General features: G+C 40.5%; 1 protein-coding gene across 5 annotated transcripts in view; it reads left to right on the top strand.

Moving 5' to 3' along the window:
- mpp2b (MAGUK p55 scaffold protein 2b) overlaps positions 1 to 16,243 on the top strand; it is a 38,192-nt gene that overhangs the window by 13,458 nt on the left and 8,491 nt on the right. For 4 of the 5 annotated variants that reach the window (XM_056365295.1, XM_056365294.1, XM_056365296.1 and 1 more), the window contains 3 exons: positions 8,496 to 8,596; positions 15,513 to 15,665; positions 15,927 to 16,082. In XM_056365295.1, coding sequence (XP_056221270.1) covers positions 8,496 to 8,596; positions 15,513 to 15,665; positions 15,927 to 16,082 — 410 coding nt within the window. Of the gene's footprint in view, positions 1 to 8,495; positions 8,597 to 15,343; positions 15,436 to 15,512; positions 15,666 to 15,926; positions 16,083 to 16,243 lie in introns of those variants that run through there. The other variant, XM_056365297.1, reaches the window with a different exon arrangement.

Below are 16,243 nucleotides of genomic sequence, written 5' to 3'. Positions count from 1 at the left end.
TAGTAGAAAAACTTCCCTCTACACCTGGAGTAGGTCCACTAACAACCGAACTAATAAACTAATGAAGTAAATAGTCAACAGTGTACAGGCATACACTCTCAGCACTTAAGCTTTACAGGCTGCTACAGGCTACCAAAACTTCCTGGTGTAGGTGGTTGTGGCTGTACGTAGCCTGAGAGGACGATTGTCTACTACTCAGAGCAGAGAAGTCCTGTCACGTTGTTGTTTTTATTTACAGTTCATGCTCTCTCTCTCTCAAATCAATCTCTGTCAATAAAAGATAAGAATAAAAGACAGGAAAAGACAGAACACTGTACACTGTAAAAATAAAGTATCAAATCTCTATCCAGGAAACAGAATGTGATTATAGGGTTAGTGCTTTAATAACGCAGAGATTTCTGTAGAATTTCTATTTTTTTAATCGAGCATTATGGATAACATAATTTCAGAATAGTCTGTTCCTTGCAAGATCATGGCAGTGTGACGATACCAGGACCCTGAAGTGGCTAAATGGGATTCAGCCACCATTAATTTCATTCGTCCTTTCTGCTGTGACATCTCAACATGACTTCAGTGACAAAACAAAGTGTCAGTTGTGTCCCGCCCTCTACTGAAACGAAACTATGTCCTAAGAACTAGAGATGCCAGGGTGTGGAACTTTCCCCACTGGGTTAATAGACAAAATGACGAAGAAGACGTGTCGGTTCAGTATCTGTAGATTAGGAGTGTTACCTCCACATGCTGCCACCTTCATCTGGCAAAGTTTAGAGATTGCTTCACTGATGTTATCAGGTTCCCTTTTGCCATTGGGGTTAAATCCGAAATATTGCCAAATAGCCGCTTTTCGCTTCTTCGCTTGTGCACCAAATCATCCGCCAATTTCTTGTCAGTCAACTCTCCTCTTGTCACGTGATAAGACTCTGCTACTATGTGATGCGACTCTGCTCTGCACCTCTGCTCTGCTGCTGCACGGAGTAGACACCTTCAGTTTATGATTGTAGCGTCCGAATAAGTATGAATAATGAGTATTTTGAGCGTTTGTTATTTGACAAACTGCTGCTGATATGCAAAATTGAACCAAATGGGTTTTATGTCTATTTAAAAAAAAAAAAAAAGAAAGAAAAAAAGACAGTGAGGCCGGTGGGCGAGGTATTTCATCAGTTTGTGCCTGAACACCGGTAACATCGACTACCGTGGCAACCCTACTTAGCCCTTCATGGTTCACCCACACAAGTGATTTCAGTTATCTTTGCTGGTTACTGTCGGCTAGATGTTCTCTCAGGACTCTGTGGGTGTGTACAGATGCTAGTTGACTGACATCTCCCTCATTCTTCTGTTAGCTTTGTTGCACCAGATAACCCAGGAAATGACATATTTATCTTTCCTATTAGTGCAAAGACTTTGATGGCCTCATATGATTTCTAGCATAGACTCACTCAAACTCAACGTGAGCACAAGTGGAAACCCCTGTGGGGGTGTGGGGGGCTGTAGTTTGTCAATTCCCACAGAATGCAGGTTTTTTTTATACACACACACACACACACAGAAACATTGAACACAAAAGTACATTACACAATGGTTTTGCCCACACACGTTTCACACAACATCCTCTTAACTTGTCATGAGCCAGCTCGGCTTTTCTGCGAGGCTCCTTGAGGAGGATGTTGACTTAATTATGCTGAGCTGACCGCCTGTAGTCCAGAGCAGCGTTCACATTTCAGTTGTTTTCTAGATGCTCAGTGTTGTCTGAATAACTGATCGTACTCTGCTAGGGCATTAAGGCAGGAAGAATCAATAATATGGGAGTATAAGGACAAATTAATCATATACTTCAGTCATAAATGATCTAATCCAATCCAATCCACTTCACCACCGGTGTCTTATACGTTCATCTTTCACTACCTGAGGGACTGATAGTAATTATGTTTTGCTGGAGAGCAGGGAGCAGAATCAAATCTAAGAGAAACCTTAAAGTATTCAATAATGTCTGTCGAGGCCCATGAGTATTTTATTATACAGAGGTGGCTTTGGCAATTTGAAATAGTTTCAGTGTCATCCTCATCACGCGGTTTTCCGTCATTTTAATAGAGTGACAGGGAAATAAGGCTGCGGCGACTTTCAACGGTGTATCCAAGAAAGAATAAGAATATCGCTGTGGAGAAGACTGCTCACTTATCCGTCGGTGTTTTCACAGAACAAGGCAGGTGGTATTACTGTGGAGGTACTACACACTGAAAAGCTTAACATTGACCTTAAGTGCCCTGATTCATCATCACCTTTGCTGCTGTCCTTTTGAAGTGTAATTCTGTCTATATAATTTTTTGTAGTAGTAGCGAGATCAGATACTTCTGACTAAACAGTTTTGTCATGTTTAGGTGAGAGGTGCCTTTTAATGCAGCACCAAATTAATCAAAGCTGTGTGATTAAGACGGCCAAGGTAATCATCTTTTAGAGGTTTTATTAGTATTAATGCTGCTATTCATCTGTTTTCTTGAAGTTTTTCCAATGAAACGTGCTGCCAATGTTTTAAGCTGCACTCAACAGTTGGGTTTGTCTCATGGTGCCGATGTTGTCCTGTTTATCCATTCATCCAGGCTTTGGAAATCTGGAGTTTATAATTACTGATTTAAGATTAGGTGCCAAATTGATGGAGGTTTTGGTTCTGGGGTGAAAATTTGTCTTCAGGTCATGTATATTTAGAGTCGAGGCAGACTTCCACAAGAATAAAGATGCAGGATGCAAAACTAACATCAATGGAACTTCTTCAACCTTTTAAAGTTGCATATTCCCAATTAATTTACCTTCATCAGTGCAGGAGCCATGTCAAACACACGCAGGGCAAACGGTCTTCCACAGGGGAAAAGGGATTCTTCATCAGGATTGATCAGTTAACACACATGAGGTCATAGTAAGAAGCAAAGATTTATTATTGTACTCTACTGTATATATTACACATCACAATGCATTGACACTTAATGATACTTTGTCTATATTGATTGTTTTGTGCTTGAGAATCATTAAGAAATAAGTTGTTTGCTGTGCTCACCAAACCGTGAGATGACTAATAGCAGTTGAAACAGTTCAGCTAAAGATAAAGATGAAGTCGCAGCAGTGAACTTTCGGCTATGAATCTGGAAATTGAGCCCTTGAGTTTGGAAGTAAGTAACTAATATCCACTGTGCTGCTACAGGGTCCATCCATTACCTGTTGCTGATAGTGCCTCTTTCACACAGTATGATTCTTCCGTGGCGGAGCATTTCACGTGTCTGCATTTTAAGACGAGTAGTTTATCTCAGTAAATTCCAGCCGACCGGACTGATATTAAGACCCGGAAGCTGGGAGTGGAAAGAGTCAGCTGCACACTGTACTCCTCTGTGTACAAGACCCCTTGAGGATTCAGCATGGAAACAGGACCAACACAACTGAATCTCCCACGTCTCCTTGTCCACCCCCCACCCCCCCATCCTCTCTCTATTTCCCTAACCGCCGTGCCATAGCAACAGAACAACCTTCACTAAGTGCTGGCTAAGAGGTTGATGTTCCCCCACTGCGCTCTAACCACAAACAATAACAGCCCAGGTTGTTCAGCTGCCTCCATGACATTGAGTTTAATTGTAACTCTCCTTGGAGGTGAACGGTTTCTCGGATGAGACTTTAACAGACAAAAGCACCTTTAATTTGGTTTCCTTGTGATTACATGTCCTGTGCTGTCACCCTGGGAAAGAAGCTGTTATTGTGGAAAGAGTGTTGAGAGGTGATGCAGACAGCCACCGCAGTGCATTATTATTATAAAGTTTACCTGAAGAACACATTGCTGAGAAAGTAGTTTTTCACCTGAAGGGTTTCTCTAAAGTGGTATTAAAACTAAATGAATCATTACCACGTTTATTGGCCTCCTTAAATGTAAGTGCTCTTAGTTGTTAACTTTGGTATGCACCCTCTTAGTCTCTTGGGATGCCGTTTTCTCCTTATGCCAGTAAACACACATCTATTCAAATATGAAAAGAGCTTAAAATTTTATAACATTTCCCTGGAAGGCTAAGTTCTGTACATGACGTACATGTTGCTGGTTCAGTCTGTCTACATCTGAGTTCCTTTCTTGTGCTCTTAAGCGCTCACCTGTTAAATGGAGTTCTGTAATGGTATCAAGTTACAGTGTATAGCACGGGGAATTTAGATTCACTGAAGCGAGAAATGACTTCCACCTGAGTTCTCATCTGTAAAGGCGAGAGGATGAAAAAAACCTGAGTATATTATTACGCAAATGTCTACATGCAACTTTTGAGCTGATATGAGACGAGCAGTAGAAAGATAAATGCTGTTAGTGATATAAAAAAAAAAAGTAGTTTGGTCCTGGCTGTGCTGCTTTATTGGAAGTTTATGCAGGTTTATGCAAGGGAGGATGGCTGTGACAGCAGCAGTTTACAAGATGAAATACTCCACCTGAATGCTAAAGAGGAAGTTATTTTCAAAAGAAAGTTGCAGTTTGAAAAGAAAGAAATGAATACGGTTCAGACCTCCTCCTGTGTGAACTTTTGACCTGCATAGCCAATCCTCTGTTGTCTTTGCTTTGATGCATGCCAAGGAATATTAGGGAAGCAACCCTATTTAGCTATATGTGCAGAGAAGAAAGGCAGAGAAGAAAGACCCGAGAAAGAGGACAAGTTGGATTTTTAATAATCTCAATGAATAATAGAACGACCCCCGGCACTCAGCACTGGAAAAATTGGTATTATTCTCCAGTTCTTTTCACACCTTCTTTTGATTTCTCTTTATTTCCAGAAGTCTAAATACAAGTGAAGCACATCTCTTTCCCCTGATGTTTTTGTTTAACATCCTTGATACACTGTGGGGAAACAGTAGAAGTCAAGGAAGCTGTGGAGAAATCAATTTCGTGAGGATTGTTAGGTCAGACTGGGGCTGGAGTGAAAGGAGAAAAGAGAAAATGATAAGTGACATATGTAAATGTATTAGGACAGCATGAGCATGTGAGAAGAATCCAAAAAAGGTACACAACTTTGAAAATAAGGGAAACACTGAGAAGAAGAGAAAAAAAAAATCTAACTGCACACACACGGTGAATCAGAGAGTTGGCATCGGGAAAAGTGCCGATGTGGCAACAACACTGGCATACAGTTGTTGTGATTAAACAGAATTATGCAGGACCTGTAAGCCGAGCCTGCTGGTCTGATACTCTCTGCCAGGCGCAAATCTGGCAACAGTCCTGATGGAGCAGAGCTTGTGTTAGCGGGAAAATAGAAGAAAAACAAGACTTCACTGCGGAAGACTTGTGCAATTATTTATTTAATTTACTTGTCAAATTATTCAGAGAGAGAGCGGATGGACTGTGTAATCACTGAGGTCATCTTCCTCTTGCCTTCTTGCCGTTATAGCTTTCTATCTTTTCATCTTTTTTCCTGAGTCGAAGCCAAGATGAGGATAGTGTCCTGTCTTTCTGACTGTTTGTACATGGATGTATAGTAAGTATGTACATGTTGAAATACTTCCAAAACACCACAGTAGACCAAAAATAGTTCTCTACTCATTCTCAAAATATCTATTACCTCATTATTCCGCACCTTAAAAAAAACCTCCCACAGCACAATGCTGAGCAACAGAAACATAAATCTGCCGGGTTCTTGACAGACCTGAGCTGCACACAGAAATGCATACTGTTCAAATACTCAGCTTCAGTGGACACGTTTTTATCAGATTCTCTTTCCTTACCCGAGCTTTCAGTCCAGCCTATTGGATATCAAGTTGAAACAGTGAGTTTGGTGATTAAAAGGGGATAATTGTAAGGAGATTAGAGAACATTTTCTGTTGGAGTTATTGATATTGTTTGAGTCCACAAAGTAATTTTGTTGTGTATTGTGAACAGCGCAGCTTCAGGCTGTGCATCAGTGAAACCACTTAATAGAATCATGATACTCTGAGAGACTTATTCATTTTGCCAAATAGTACGTCCCTTTTTTCAAAGGAAAATTTTAATTCTTCCAGTCGGTGATTTTCTGTGGATCACTGAAAACTTTATATTGTCTGATTTCTGTTTATTGTTTGTTTGTTTGTTTGTTTGTTTGTTTTTTTAGTCATGTTAGTGTCATGGTTTGATGGATTGTAATGTCAGTCGATCAGTTGGCCCACCGCTTTGGTCGAGGCTGAAATAGCTCCGTAGCTGTTGTGTGTATTGCCATGACATTTTGTACAAGCTATAGACTGTTCAGTGCAGACATTCATAGTCCCTAGAGGATGAATCTGAATGACTTTGGTGATTGTCTGACCAGCAGTTTGATATTCTTGTTTTGATTAGTGACATGTCTTAACAACTGTTGGGGGGGATTTGCTATTAAAATGTGTACAGACATTCATGCTAAGGATGTATTTCAATCAATTTGGGGATTCCTTAGCTTTTCCTTTAGCACCATCATCTGGTCAAAATTCAAATTATCCCTGTAGGTTTTGTGCACCGTGGAAAAATAATAACATTCACATCTGCCTCAACTGTACATTAGGTTTAGTGCTAATTAGCAAATGTTAGCATGTTAATACTCTAAACTTAGATGGTAAATGTGTTAAATATTATATTTTATAAACATCAGCATGTTAGAATTGTCATTGGGAGCATGTTGCCATGCTGGTGTTAACATTAAGATCATGGCACCACTGTGGCTAAGAGTAGCCTCACAGAACTGTTAGCATGGCTGTAGACTCTTGTTCATTGTTGGCTTTTGTTGCATTGCTCAGTTTAAAACCATCGTAATTAATGTACCTGGACCCAGCCATTGATCTCATTTTTCCTGTAACTGTGCATATGGGATGCATTTGTAAATATGCTAGCTCGCTAGCTCACTAAATCAGCTCATTAGGAAGAAGACAGAAGTTCTTGTTGGAACATAAGACTACATGGTTCCACAGAGCTACTGTAAATATTGCATGTAGTGGAGTGTGCTTAGTACAGTGCAGTATGAGTCATGATCTAAAATAATACTTTAAAGTATACACAAGCTATGTTTATCCACTAGTATATAGTAGAAGAAGTCTATGTACATTATACCACTAACGGAAAACAATACAACAGAGGCACTGCCACTAATGCATTAATTAAATATTACCCTATTCCAAAGAAAATATTTTCTTGGATTTATTAGCTTGCCTGAGCTCTCATACAACCATCCGCAATATTTTCATTTACTTTTTACAGCTGTGAGTAGCCCCTCCATTTTTATTGCGGATTGCAGCGGGACAGTCTTATTTTATTACGCACACTATATATCCAGATTATACTTCATCCTGTTGTTTGCGGAGGTGCTACATGTTTAAAACAAGGTTAAAGCGAGTCTATAGAAAGCATTTGGGACAGAGTACTCTCAGAAAAAATGAACTAGCAGCCTTCTAATTGGACCAATCCCCTCTTAATGCTCTATTATGTCCTTATAAGGGCATAAGACCTATGAAGTGGGTTGTGCAGGAAGTGTGGTGGACCACCAGTCTGCTTCCTTTGTGAGGAGTAAAAGCCAGTGTTGTATTTTTAGCTTTGGAAACAAAGGCCTCGGTGTCTGTTGAATAAATTACAACAGACAAATGTTCCCTGCGAGTAAAAATGCCCACTCCTCTGACAGTTACATCTGCTGTAATTCATGCCTGCTGGTGGGTGACGTCAATGTGTTTGGTACCATGATGCGTCACATTCAAAGCTGAAGATGCTTTGAAGCTAGACCGAACCTTCATTGACCTTTGCTTAAATTGTTGATATCATCTTGCATCTGCTATTTGATTGGTCATCTCATTGAGTGATATGTGTGATTTAGAAGTTTGATACACATCTTTGAGATAATGGTATGTGTGTGCATGTATTTCCTTTTTAAGGCTTATCATCAAGGCTCCTGCATGAACCAGGAGAAGAAGAAAAAATAATGCATCAGCTTGTGCCATAGTCGCACCTGGCCAGCCTCTGAAATGTACTTTGGTACAAGCCGACAAATTGATTAGCACACAAAAAAGTCACACATAAAATGGTAAAAATGTTTTTCCTCTCAGCAACTTCGGAAAATGTTGTTGTTGTTCAGGCGGAATGGGCTTGTGTGTATGAACGTGTGCGTAGGAGGGGGAGAGAGAGGAAGTTGGGAGTTGTAGGAGAAAGATACTGTCGCCTCTGACAGACTTAAGAGAAGGGTGACTGACAGAGGTGAAATTGCTTGGGAAAAGATGTGAGGCAGCTCCCATCCCCTCTCCCTCTTCCTCTCTCCTGCTGGCTTTTCCTTCAGCCTCCTCTCGTTCAGCCATGTAGTGTGAACTACTCTAAATGTGCCCTCTCTCTCTCTCTCTCTCTCTCTCTCTCTCTCTCTCTCGCTCTCTCTCTCTTCTTTCTTTCAGGTGATCTATTTCCCATGAGTAACTGTAGAATAGGGAGGGGGAGGAGTGAAATAAACTCTTTTCTTTCTCTTATTTCTTCTCTTTCTCTGTGTGTGTGTGTGTGTGTGTGTGTGCGTGCGTAGCCATGCATCAGGCCCTGGACACACTGAGTGACAGCACGAGCTCTACAACTGCCAATGACCTGGACCTCATCTTCCTCAAAGGCATCATGGAGAGCCCTGTGGTGAGAACAACTTTATGCTGTACACTATTAAATGTATGATGGAGTAGTGTGTGTGTGTGTGTGTGTGTGTGTGTGTGTGTGTGCCATCCAATATAGGACACCGAAAGCTTTTAATTGGTCTGTGTTCAGGGATGGGCGCTCAAACGGATGACTCAATGATAAAGGACTTAAATTTTAATGTAAATAAATTACAGTTAGACGGCAGGAACACAGGCTAGTTATACTCATTTGGATGCCAGTAATATATTCACTGCAAAATTTATTTGATGCATGCAACTTTAAAAGTATTTTTAAATTGGCAATGCAGTCTTGCATTTTGTACATAAGCCATAACATTAAAATTTAACAGTGACGTGTAATGCAGAACAAATCATAATATTTTCATAGAGTTTCGCATGCATTATGAGAAGATTTATTAAAATGATGCTCCAAAGTGGAAACTTAAAATTCACAGCTGTTATTACATTTAAAATTTAAATTATCCCAAAAAAAGACAGATTAAATTCATCAAGTGCAATCACATTACCATTTTAATGGTCTTGCTTCATTGTTTTCTCATGAGTTGAAAATGCAAATGAAAGAAGCATCTGGTATTTCATTTTCACTCAGTGTCATGCTACACAGGCAGCAAAAATCAGATGAAAACCCAGATGTAAAGAGGCAAACGGCGGCTCCCCTGCCATGAAATGATGCTCACCTCCTCGTCTCTCCAAGTTGCAGGGAAAGCAGATACGGTAGATGATGATGGGCATATTTTTACTAACAACAGAGAGCTGCTCATGTTGTTGACAATGTTGTATGAACTTAAACCCATATAATACACACCTGTGGCTCTTGAACTGCTGCTGGCGCTTGTAACTTGGTGAACGCAGAGGGTTTCTGTGATGGCACAGGATGAATGGATTGTTTATTGAGGGCTCTATTGAATATGTCCCTAAAAATATTGAACAGGATTGGCATTTGATACAAACATGAAAGGAAATTATTTTAGTACTGTGTTTGGCGTATAGCAATATCAAGCTGAACAATATCTTGTTATTGAATTACTAGCATTTTCCCACCTGTCAGTCATTTTAACAAGGCAATGCAATATTTTTGCCGATCAGAGCAAAAAGATTGAAATAGCAGTCGATGAGCTGCACAGTTATCTTTGGGAAGCTTGTCAAGTTGACAGGTTCAGGTGGAGTGTCAGCTATTGTGTTCAGTGAAGAAGACAGAAGTCATTAAGTTTTACACTTATTTATTTATTAATTTATTCCAAAAACCTGTTTGAATGCTTCAACTAAACAACTCACTTCCACATTCTCCATAGTTCAGGGGGTTTCTCTCCGCATCATGTTACAGGATATGGTTTGTGTTTTTTCCACTGTGAAATGTTATCATCATTGGTATTCATTGTAATCGACATGGATTTAAGATGACCACAGCTGTCTTGCTCTAAGAGACAAACTCAAACAGTATACACAGTAGTATATACAGTATATACAGGTGTTCTTGAAGGAAATGTCACTGTGAAGAAAACAAAAGTACAAGCTAGTGAGGGAAGTGGCCGCAGATTTTGATATGGCAACAAAAACCTGTTCATTGGGAGCTTTACAAAGCAACATGGCAGATGAGGACATATAGAACCAGATGCATCTTGTGGTTCAGCAAAAGTGTACTTGATATACTGCACATGTACATGTATATATCTGTAAGAATGAACAAGATCAATTTCCAAATCCATGTAGCATTTGTACAGAATTCTTCAGGCCGGTCGCCCAGACTTTGGATTGAAGCGTCCTGGGTGGAAGCAAACGAGGGACATTCTTCCAAGGACTTCATAACTTTATCCAAGAAAACTCAGACGTGGCTGGCACTCATCTTTTGTTGTTCTGACTGGCCCCAAAAACTTTAACCAAAACATATGTGCAAACAGCACTGTTGTAATATTTGAATATTCTTTCATACAGCTGATTTAAGTCGGTTCCAATCAGCTGTTTGTTTCTTGTCTCACCACAACTTCTCAGTGAAGCTAGTATCTGAACTTTGACCCCAAAATCCATGTAAGTTTTCAGCCATTCAAATGTAAACAAGACAAGCCTGTGGATCAGATTGCTTTTTGCTGAATAACTTGAACCATCAGCGCCCAGATGGTGCATGTTTGTTTCCCATATGCTGAAGGCTCTATGAGACTCCAGCCTATTCCCAGAACCACTTCAAACGTACACTTTCTGAGTAGAAGCAGACATTTAAATAAAATACCTCACTTCTCCGCATGTAAACTCCCTTTTATGAAACCAATCCCAGCTAGTTCTTGATATTTACATGGAGGAGAGGGATGTCATTGTTACGGAGTGCAGCTTTTTGAAGTGAAGGGAGAAGAGTGAAAAGATTCTCTGCCGCTGCTAAGCTCTTTCAGAGTCTCATCCAACCACATCTCATGTTCTTTCTCTCCTGTCGAAGTCTTCCCCCCTTCACTTCTCGCCCAAGACCACAGTATCACATGCCTTTTTAAAAATGCAACAGGCAGAGAAAGCGAAAGTACACTGCTGTGCACTGCAAAAGTATGCAAGGAAAAAAGTACCGATACAATTCACATCATATACTGAAAGTCATTCTTTTTCTTTTCCTTTATGCTGACAGCAGTCATTAGTATGGATAGCCACATTTGTTTTTTTAACATTGCATAGTCAGATTCTTTGCAAATATTACATTAGATAAAAGTGGCTCCCATATGCCAAAATCATTCATTCAAGCCTGGACAGTTAGATGGGGTGTTTGCAGTCTATTATGCAAATGGAAAGACTGTATCTGACCAAACTCAATGTGATAGATTTGAAAGAATTTCTCGGCATGGTGTCATATTACCCTGCATTCATAGGGACTCTGACCCACCTGGCTTCATCTATGCATGTTATTTTACCTTGCTCACCAGTTATAAATAATGTCACAACATTTCTGAGAGACTATTTATGTTGTTTTATAATCTCTCTGCGAGCCTTCTTGTTTCGTTCCGTCTGTGTTCCACTTGTCGTATTTTCTTTGTATTGTCTTGTATGTCCTTTCAGTATATTCTGCTGCAGTCTAACTAAAAACTGCACCGATGTGGAAGCTGCTTGTGGCCATGAGGTTTCTATGTCCAGGGAGATGCATTGGTCTGTGGGCTTCCTCTCCGACTCAGACAGAGCCGGAGGTAGAAAGCAGGATCGTTCAGTAATTCAAAAGCAGTTCTGTTCAGGAAATTTGAAGATGGACTACCCACAGGGAACAAAGGGGACTACTGCATCAACAGCCTGCCATATTGCTGAAAACAGAGCCTCTTCTGCGTCTCTCTGTCCTCATTTCTCCTTCTCTCTCCCTCTATGTCTTCCTCTGTTTTTGGTTTCTTTTTCACACAGAACTGAAGGATTTTTCCTCTGCAGAAAACTGCATATGCATGTGTGCGTGCTAGCATGCAAGAGTGTGACACTGGTGTTTGTTTGCACTGTAGCGTATGTCTGAGGGGGTTGATGGTGGTACCGGTATATTGATGAGCATTCTCATAAAAGATTAATGTGCTGATGCAAGCTGTGAGAAAAGATGCTTCACTGAAGGATTATGATATAAAAAAAGAACGGCAGTTTCACTTGACCCCTCATGGATCTATCAACACTCAACAAGCTATAATTTATTGTGCTGGTAGAGGAAAGGACACGCTAACAGAGGGATAGGGGGACACACTAAGGGTCCATACATTTGTTCACATTGCCTGGGGACTTCAGTGAATTGTGCTGATTGCACCACACTTACTGCAGAATGATGCAATCAGCACAACCCACAATTCTTTAATGAATCTCAATGATGATTAGAGCAACAATGAGCAGATACTGACAACAGGAGCTATCATCATGCAAAAAAGGGCTTCCGCAGTGCTCAGTTATTATCAGTTATGACTGTGGCACAGACTCAATAACTGGCTCTATCTAACTGAGCATTCAGGGTCATTGTGGCATCGAGGACAGCTATGTACCCTGTGCTTTTGACCCTAGCTAACCATCACATTTCTTCTTAGTTGGACTCTAAATGAGACTCCAAGATCTTTGAAGAACAGTGCCATTTGGCCTCATAAACAATAAATTCTAGTGTTAAACAAAACAGCTTGTGCAAAACAGTTTAGCTACTATGTGCCGAGCGGTCAAATCCTGACAATTATCGTCCAGTTTCCCGTGAGCTATTGACATTTAGCTGAAAGTGCAGAAACAGAAATCAGACATGAAAGCTTTCTGTTTTCATTCAGTAGTACATCTCATCTAATCTTGTCACAGTTGTCAGAAAGGGGCACCAGGAGCACTGGAAACAAACACAATCTGGCAGAAAGCAAGCGGAAACAGGTCGGTGTATAGGGAGCTAGTGAGGGAATAGGGAGCAGGGAGGCGGAGCAGGACAGGTGACGCTGCTGGCGGGGAGGACAGGCAGGTTGGAGAGGCAGCGTCTGAAATGTCTGCAAAATTATAACATGCAACTACAAACAACTGGACTGAATGAACGAAAGGATGAAGCACGCTTAAAACTGTGACAAATGTGGTGCTAAGAGTCTGATTCAGAGAGAGAGAAAGAAAATTGTTGTTAATATATATGATAATGTTACTGTTTGCTGTTTCATTAGGAACACATGCTGTATACACTGTCTCTTACATGTACAAAAGAGCCTGTTTTAACTTTCTCTCTCTTTATGTTTAACCATGACAACAAGTGGCAATTCAAAGATAATGGCTCAAGTAGAGAAGATTTATAAGTTTAGTGACCTTATTCTGTGATGACAGTTACACAGTAATATCGATCTTAACCTAGGTCAAACCAAGTAAGCTGCAGCAGCAAAACCTTTGAGTATATAAATTTAAGTAAAGATGCATTTTATTGCTCATGAATTCACTTTTTCCACATTTTATTTTGTTGTAGATATGAATTAAATTGCCATTTTTGCCTTTAACAACCCAGAATAACAAAGTGAAAACATGTTTTGATAATTCTTTGTAAATTTATTAAAAAATCTAAAACTTTTATTTATTTGAAATTAAATCTACAACACAGACAAATAATAATTAAACAAGATGAAGAATGTGTTTTTTTTATTTCAAAAGTTACAATAATTAATGAACTTTATCAGCCACTTTTGATGACCAGTGGGAGCTACACTGATAAACAAAAATAAGCCGCTGAGCTACAGTGGCTTGTAATCACATCAAGCTGTGTTGCATTTTGGCAAAGGAGAAGAGAAGGCTAGCTTCCTAAACCAGAATAATTCATCAGAAATATCTAAAGGAGAAGGAAAATATAATTATAGCACTGCTCTGTCATTCACATTTTGCCTTGAGAACAGCAGTCCTCATTAGCCTTTGTAGTTAAAAAGTCTAGATGGAGAAGAGGAAGGTTAGTAGTACTGGTGTTACAATGGATAGGGAATTTTGAAAGCCAAAAAATCTCGGTAGTTGGCAGACTAATTGTTGAATAATTGGCATCAAAGATAGACTACATATCAACAACCTGAGACTGCTGCTTGCAGATACACTATCTAATGCAAAATAGGACGCTACAACACATGCTCATCTTAGTCATTTTCTAATATAACCAACAAATTAGTGTCAAAACAAACACATGCCTTTTGTAGGCCATGTCCACGGCTCTGAAAACAGTGTAATAATATAGCAAAGTGTCCATGCTGGCAAGTCGCCCAAGGGCCAGTCACCGACAGCTCGCTCCATCAGGTTACAAAGAATTCTGCCAAAACACCAAATGTGCAAAATCCTGCTGCTGTATCTCTGAACAGGGCTGAAGAGCTCCCTGTGTGACTGTTTAATCATGTGCAAATAACTTTCTCAGTGTGTGTGTGTGTGTGTCTGTGTGCTGTGCCTGTGTCCCTGTAAGTGCAGTGTATGTGTACCAAAGGACCATGAGGATTTGTGCGTTGAAGTGTGTACATGCAGGCATTTGTGACTATCTGTTGTGTATCTGTTTGTGTGTGTGTGTGTGTGTGTGTGTGTGTGTGTGTGTGTGTGTGTGTGTGTGTGTTGTCAGCAGGGGTCCTTCCTCTCTTCCTCAACAAACAAACATCATGGCTGCCAGAGTAGTAGTGAGTCCCACCAGACAAATCCTCTGCGGGAATCGCCTGACGATGTGGATCTTCAAATACAAATACAAAATCACTTGTTGTGCAGCTGCAGATAGTGCTACTGTAAATGGTTTCGTTATAATGGTTTGGAAAACCTGTTGATATATAATAGCATTCTGTTGGCTTTTTGTCACATTGCAGTATAGAAATCTCAATTTAACTTTTTTGTGCAAAATATTACAATTTTGTCACAAAAATATAAGAGAAATAACAGAAACCAAAATCCAGGTCTGTGATCTAAAATGAGCCAAAACCAGACAGGAAAGGATTAATTCGCTCATTGCATATCTGTGCCAGAGGTGTGGAAGCCGTGTCCAATGAGCAGAGACTCCTTCTGTCCTTGGTAGCAGCAAAAATTAATGTTCTCTGAAATATTGATGCTTCACAGAGCACACCAAAAAAACCTAAGGGGCAAAAGATTTGACTCCAGTTTGAGCTTAGTTCTCTTGGTTTTTGTATCTTTCGGTCAGGATTGATGAGTGCAGGCTGTGTTCTCGACAGGGGCTTGGTTTCATGTTGCTGTTTTTGTTGTTTGCAGCTGTGCCCTTTACTGTGTTAGTGAATCAAAACAAACAGACCTGCAGAAGTCAGAAAACATTTCATTATGTCTCTGCTAGGTGCCCTGTCTGCTCACTGAATAGATGCACAAGTGGAAACTCCTTTTCAAAGACAATGGCATGAAGCCGTAAATCAGAGACAAGGCTATCAGGTAATCGGTTAATCCTGGCGTTTATGATGGGAGATGTATCCCCAAGTACCATCTGTTTTCTATTCATTAAATCCCAGGCCCATGAGCGATTTGAGGAACCAAAGCTCGAGGCTGTGAGGGAGAACAACGTGGAGCTGGTCCAGGACATCCTGAAGGAGCTCAGCCCGCTCGCACAGAGGAGCTCGGCAGCTGACGAGCTGGTCCGCATCCTGAAGGAACCCCACTTCCAGGTTTGGAGAACAGGGCCTATATCTAGCAACAAACTGTAGCTTTAATTAACAGTCATTCAGGCTAAACCTTTAATTACTTTTCAAAGTGATGTTCACGCTTAATGATGCATGTTGTGCTAGCATGGATTTAATTGATTTGGAGCTACAGTAGCTTCTGTATTGACAATAGCCCCGTACAGACAAAAGCAAGACCACCTGATTTGTGAACTATGGCATCTTCGTCATCATCAGTGGTTTTGTCGCCCGTCGTTCTGCTCACAGTCCCTCCTGGAAACCCACGATTCTGTGGCATCCAAAAACTATGAGACTCCTCCTCCCAGCCCCTGTTCCTTCATGGACGCAGCTCTCAACAACCAGCCTGTGCCCCCAGACGCCGTCAGGATGGTGGGGATCCGTAAGGTGTCGGGTGAGCACCTGGTAAGTCTGCTCAGCGAAGGAACCGCACATTGTAATCATTTAAGTAGGATGAAGCTTCTCCTGTAAATTGTAAACTCCACAATAAACAGTATGATTTGTGCCTTGGGAGAGGCACATGCACTCAGTAAGATTAGATCATTTTGTAGCATTGTTAAAAAGAG

This window comes from Seriola aureovittata, chromosome 21 (assembly GCF_021018895.1).
Source record: "Seriola aureovittata isolate HTS-2021-v1 ecotype China chromosome 21, ASM2101889v1, whole genome shotgun sequence".
Taxonomy (NCBI): Eukaryota; Metazoa; Chordata; class Actinopteri; order Carangiformes; family Carangidae; genus Seriola; species Seriola aureovittata.
Note: the sequence above shows the minus strand (reverse complement) of the source record. Positions and strands in the feature narration are given on the sequence as shown.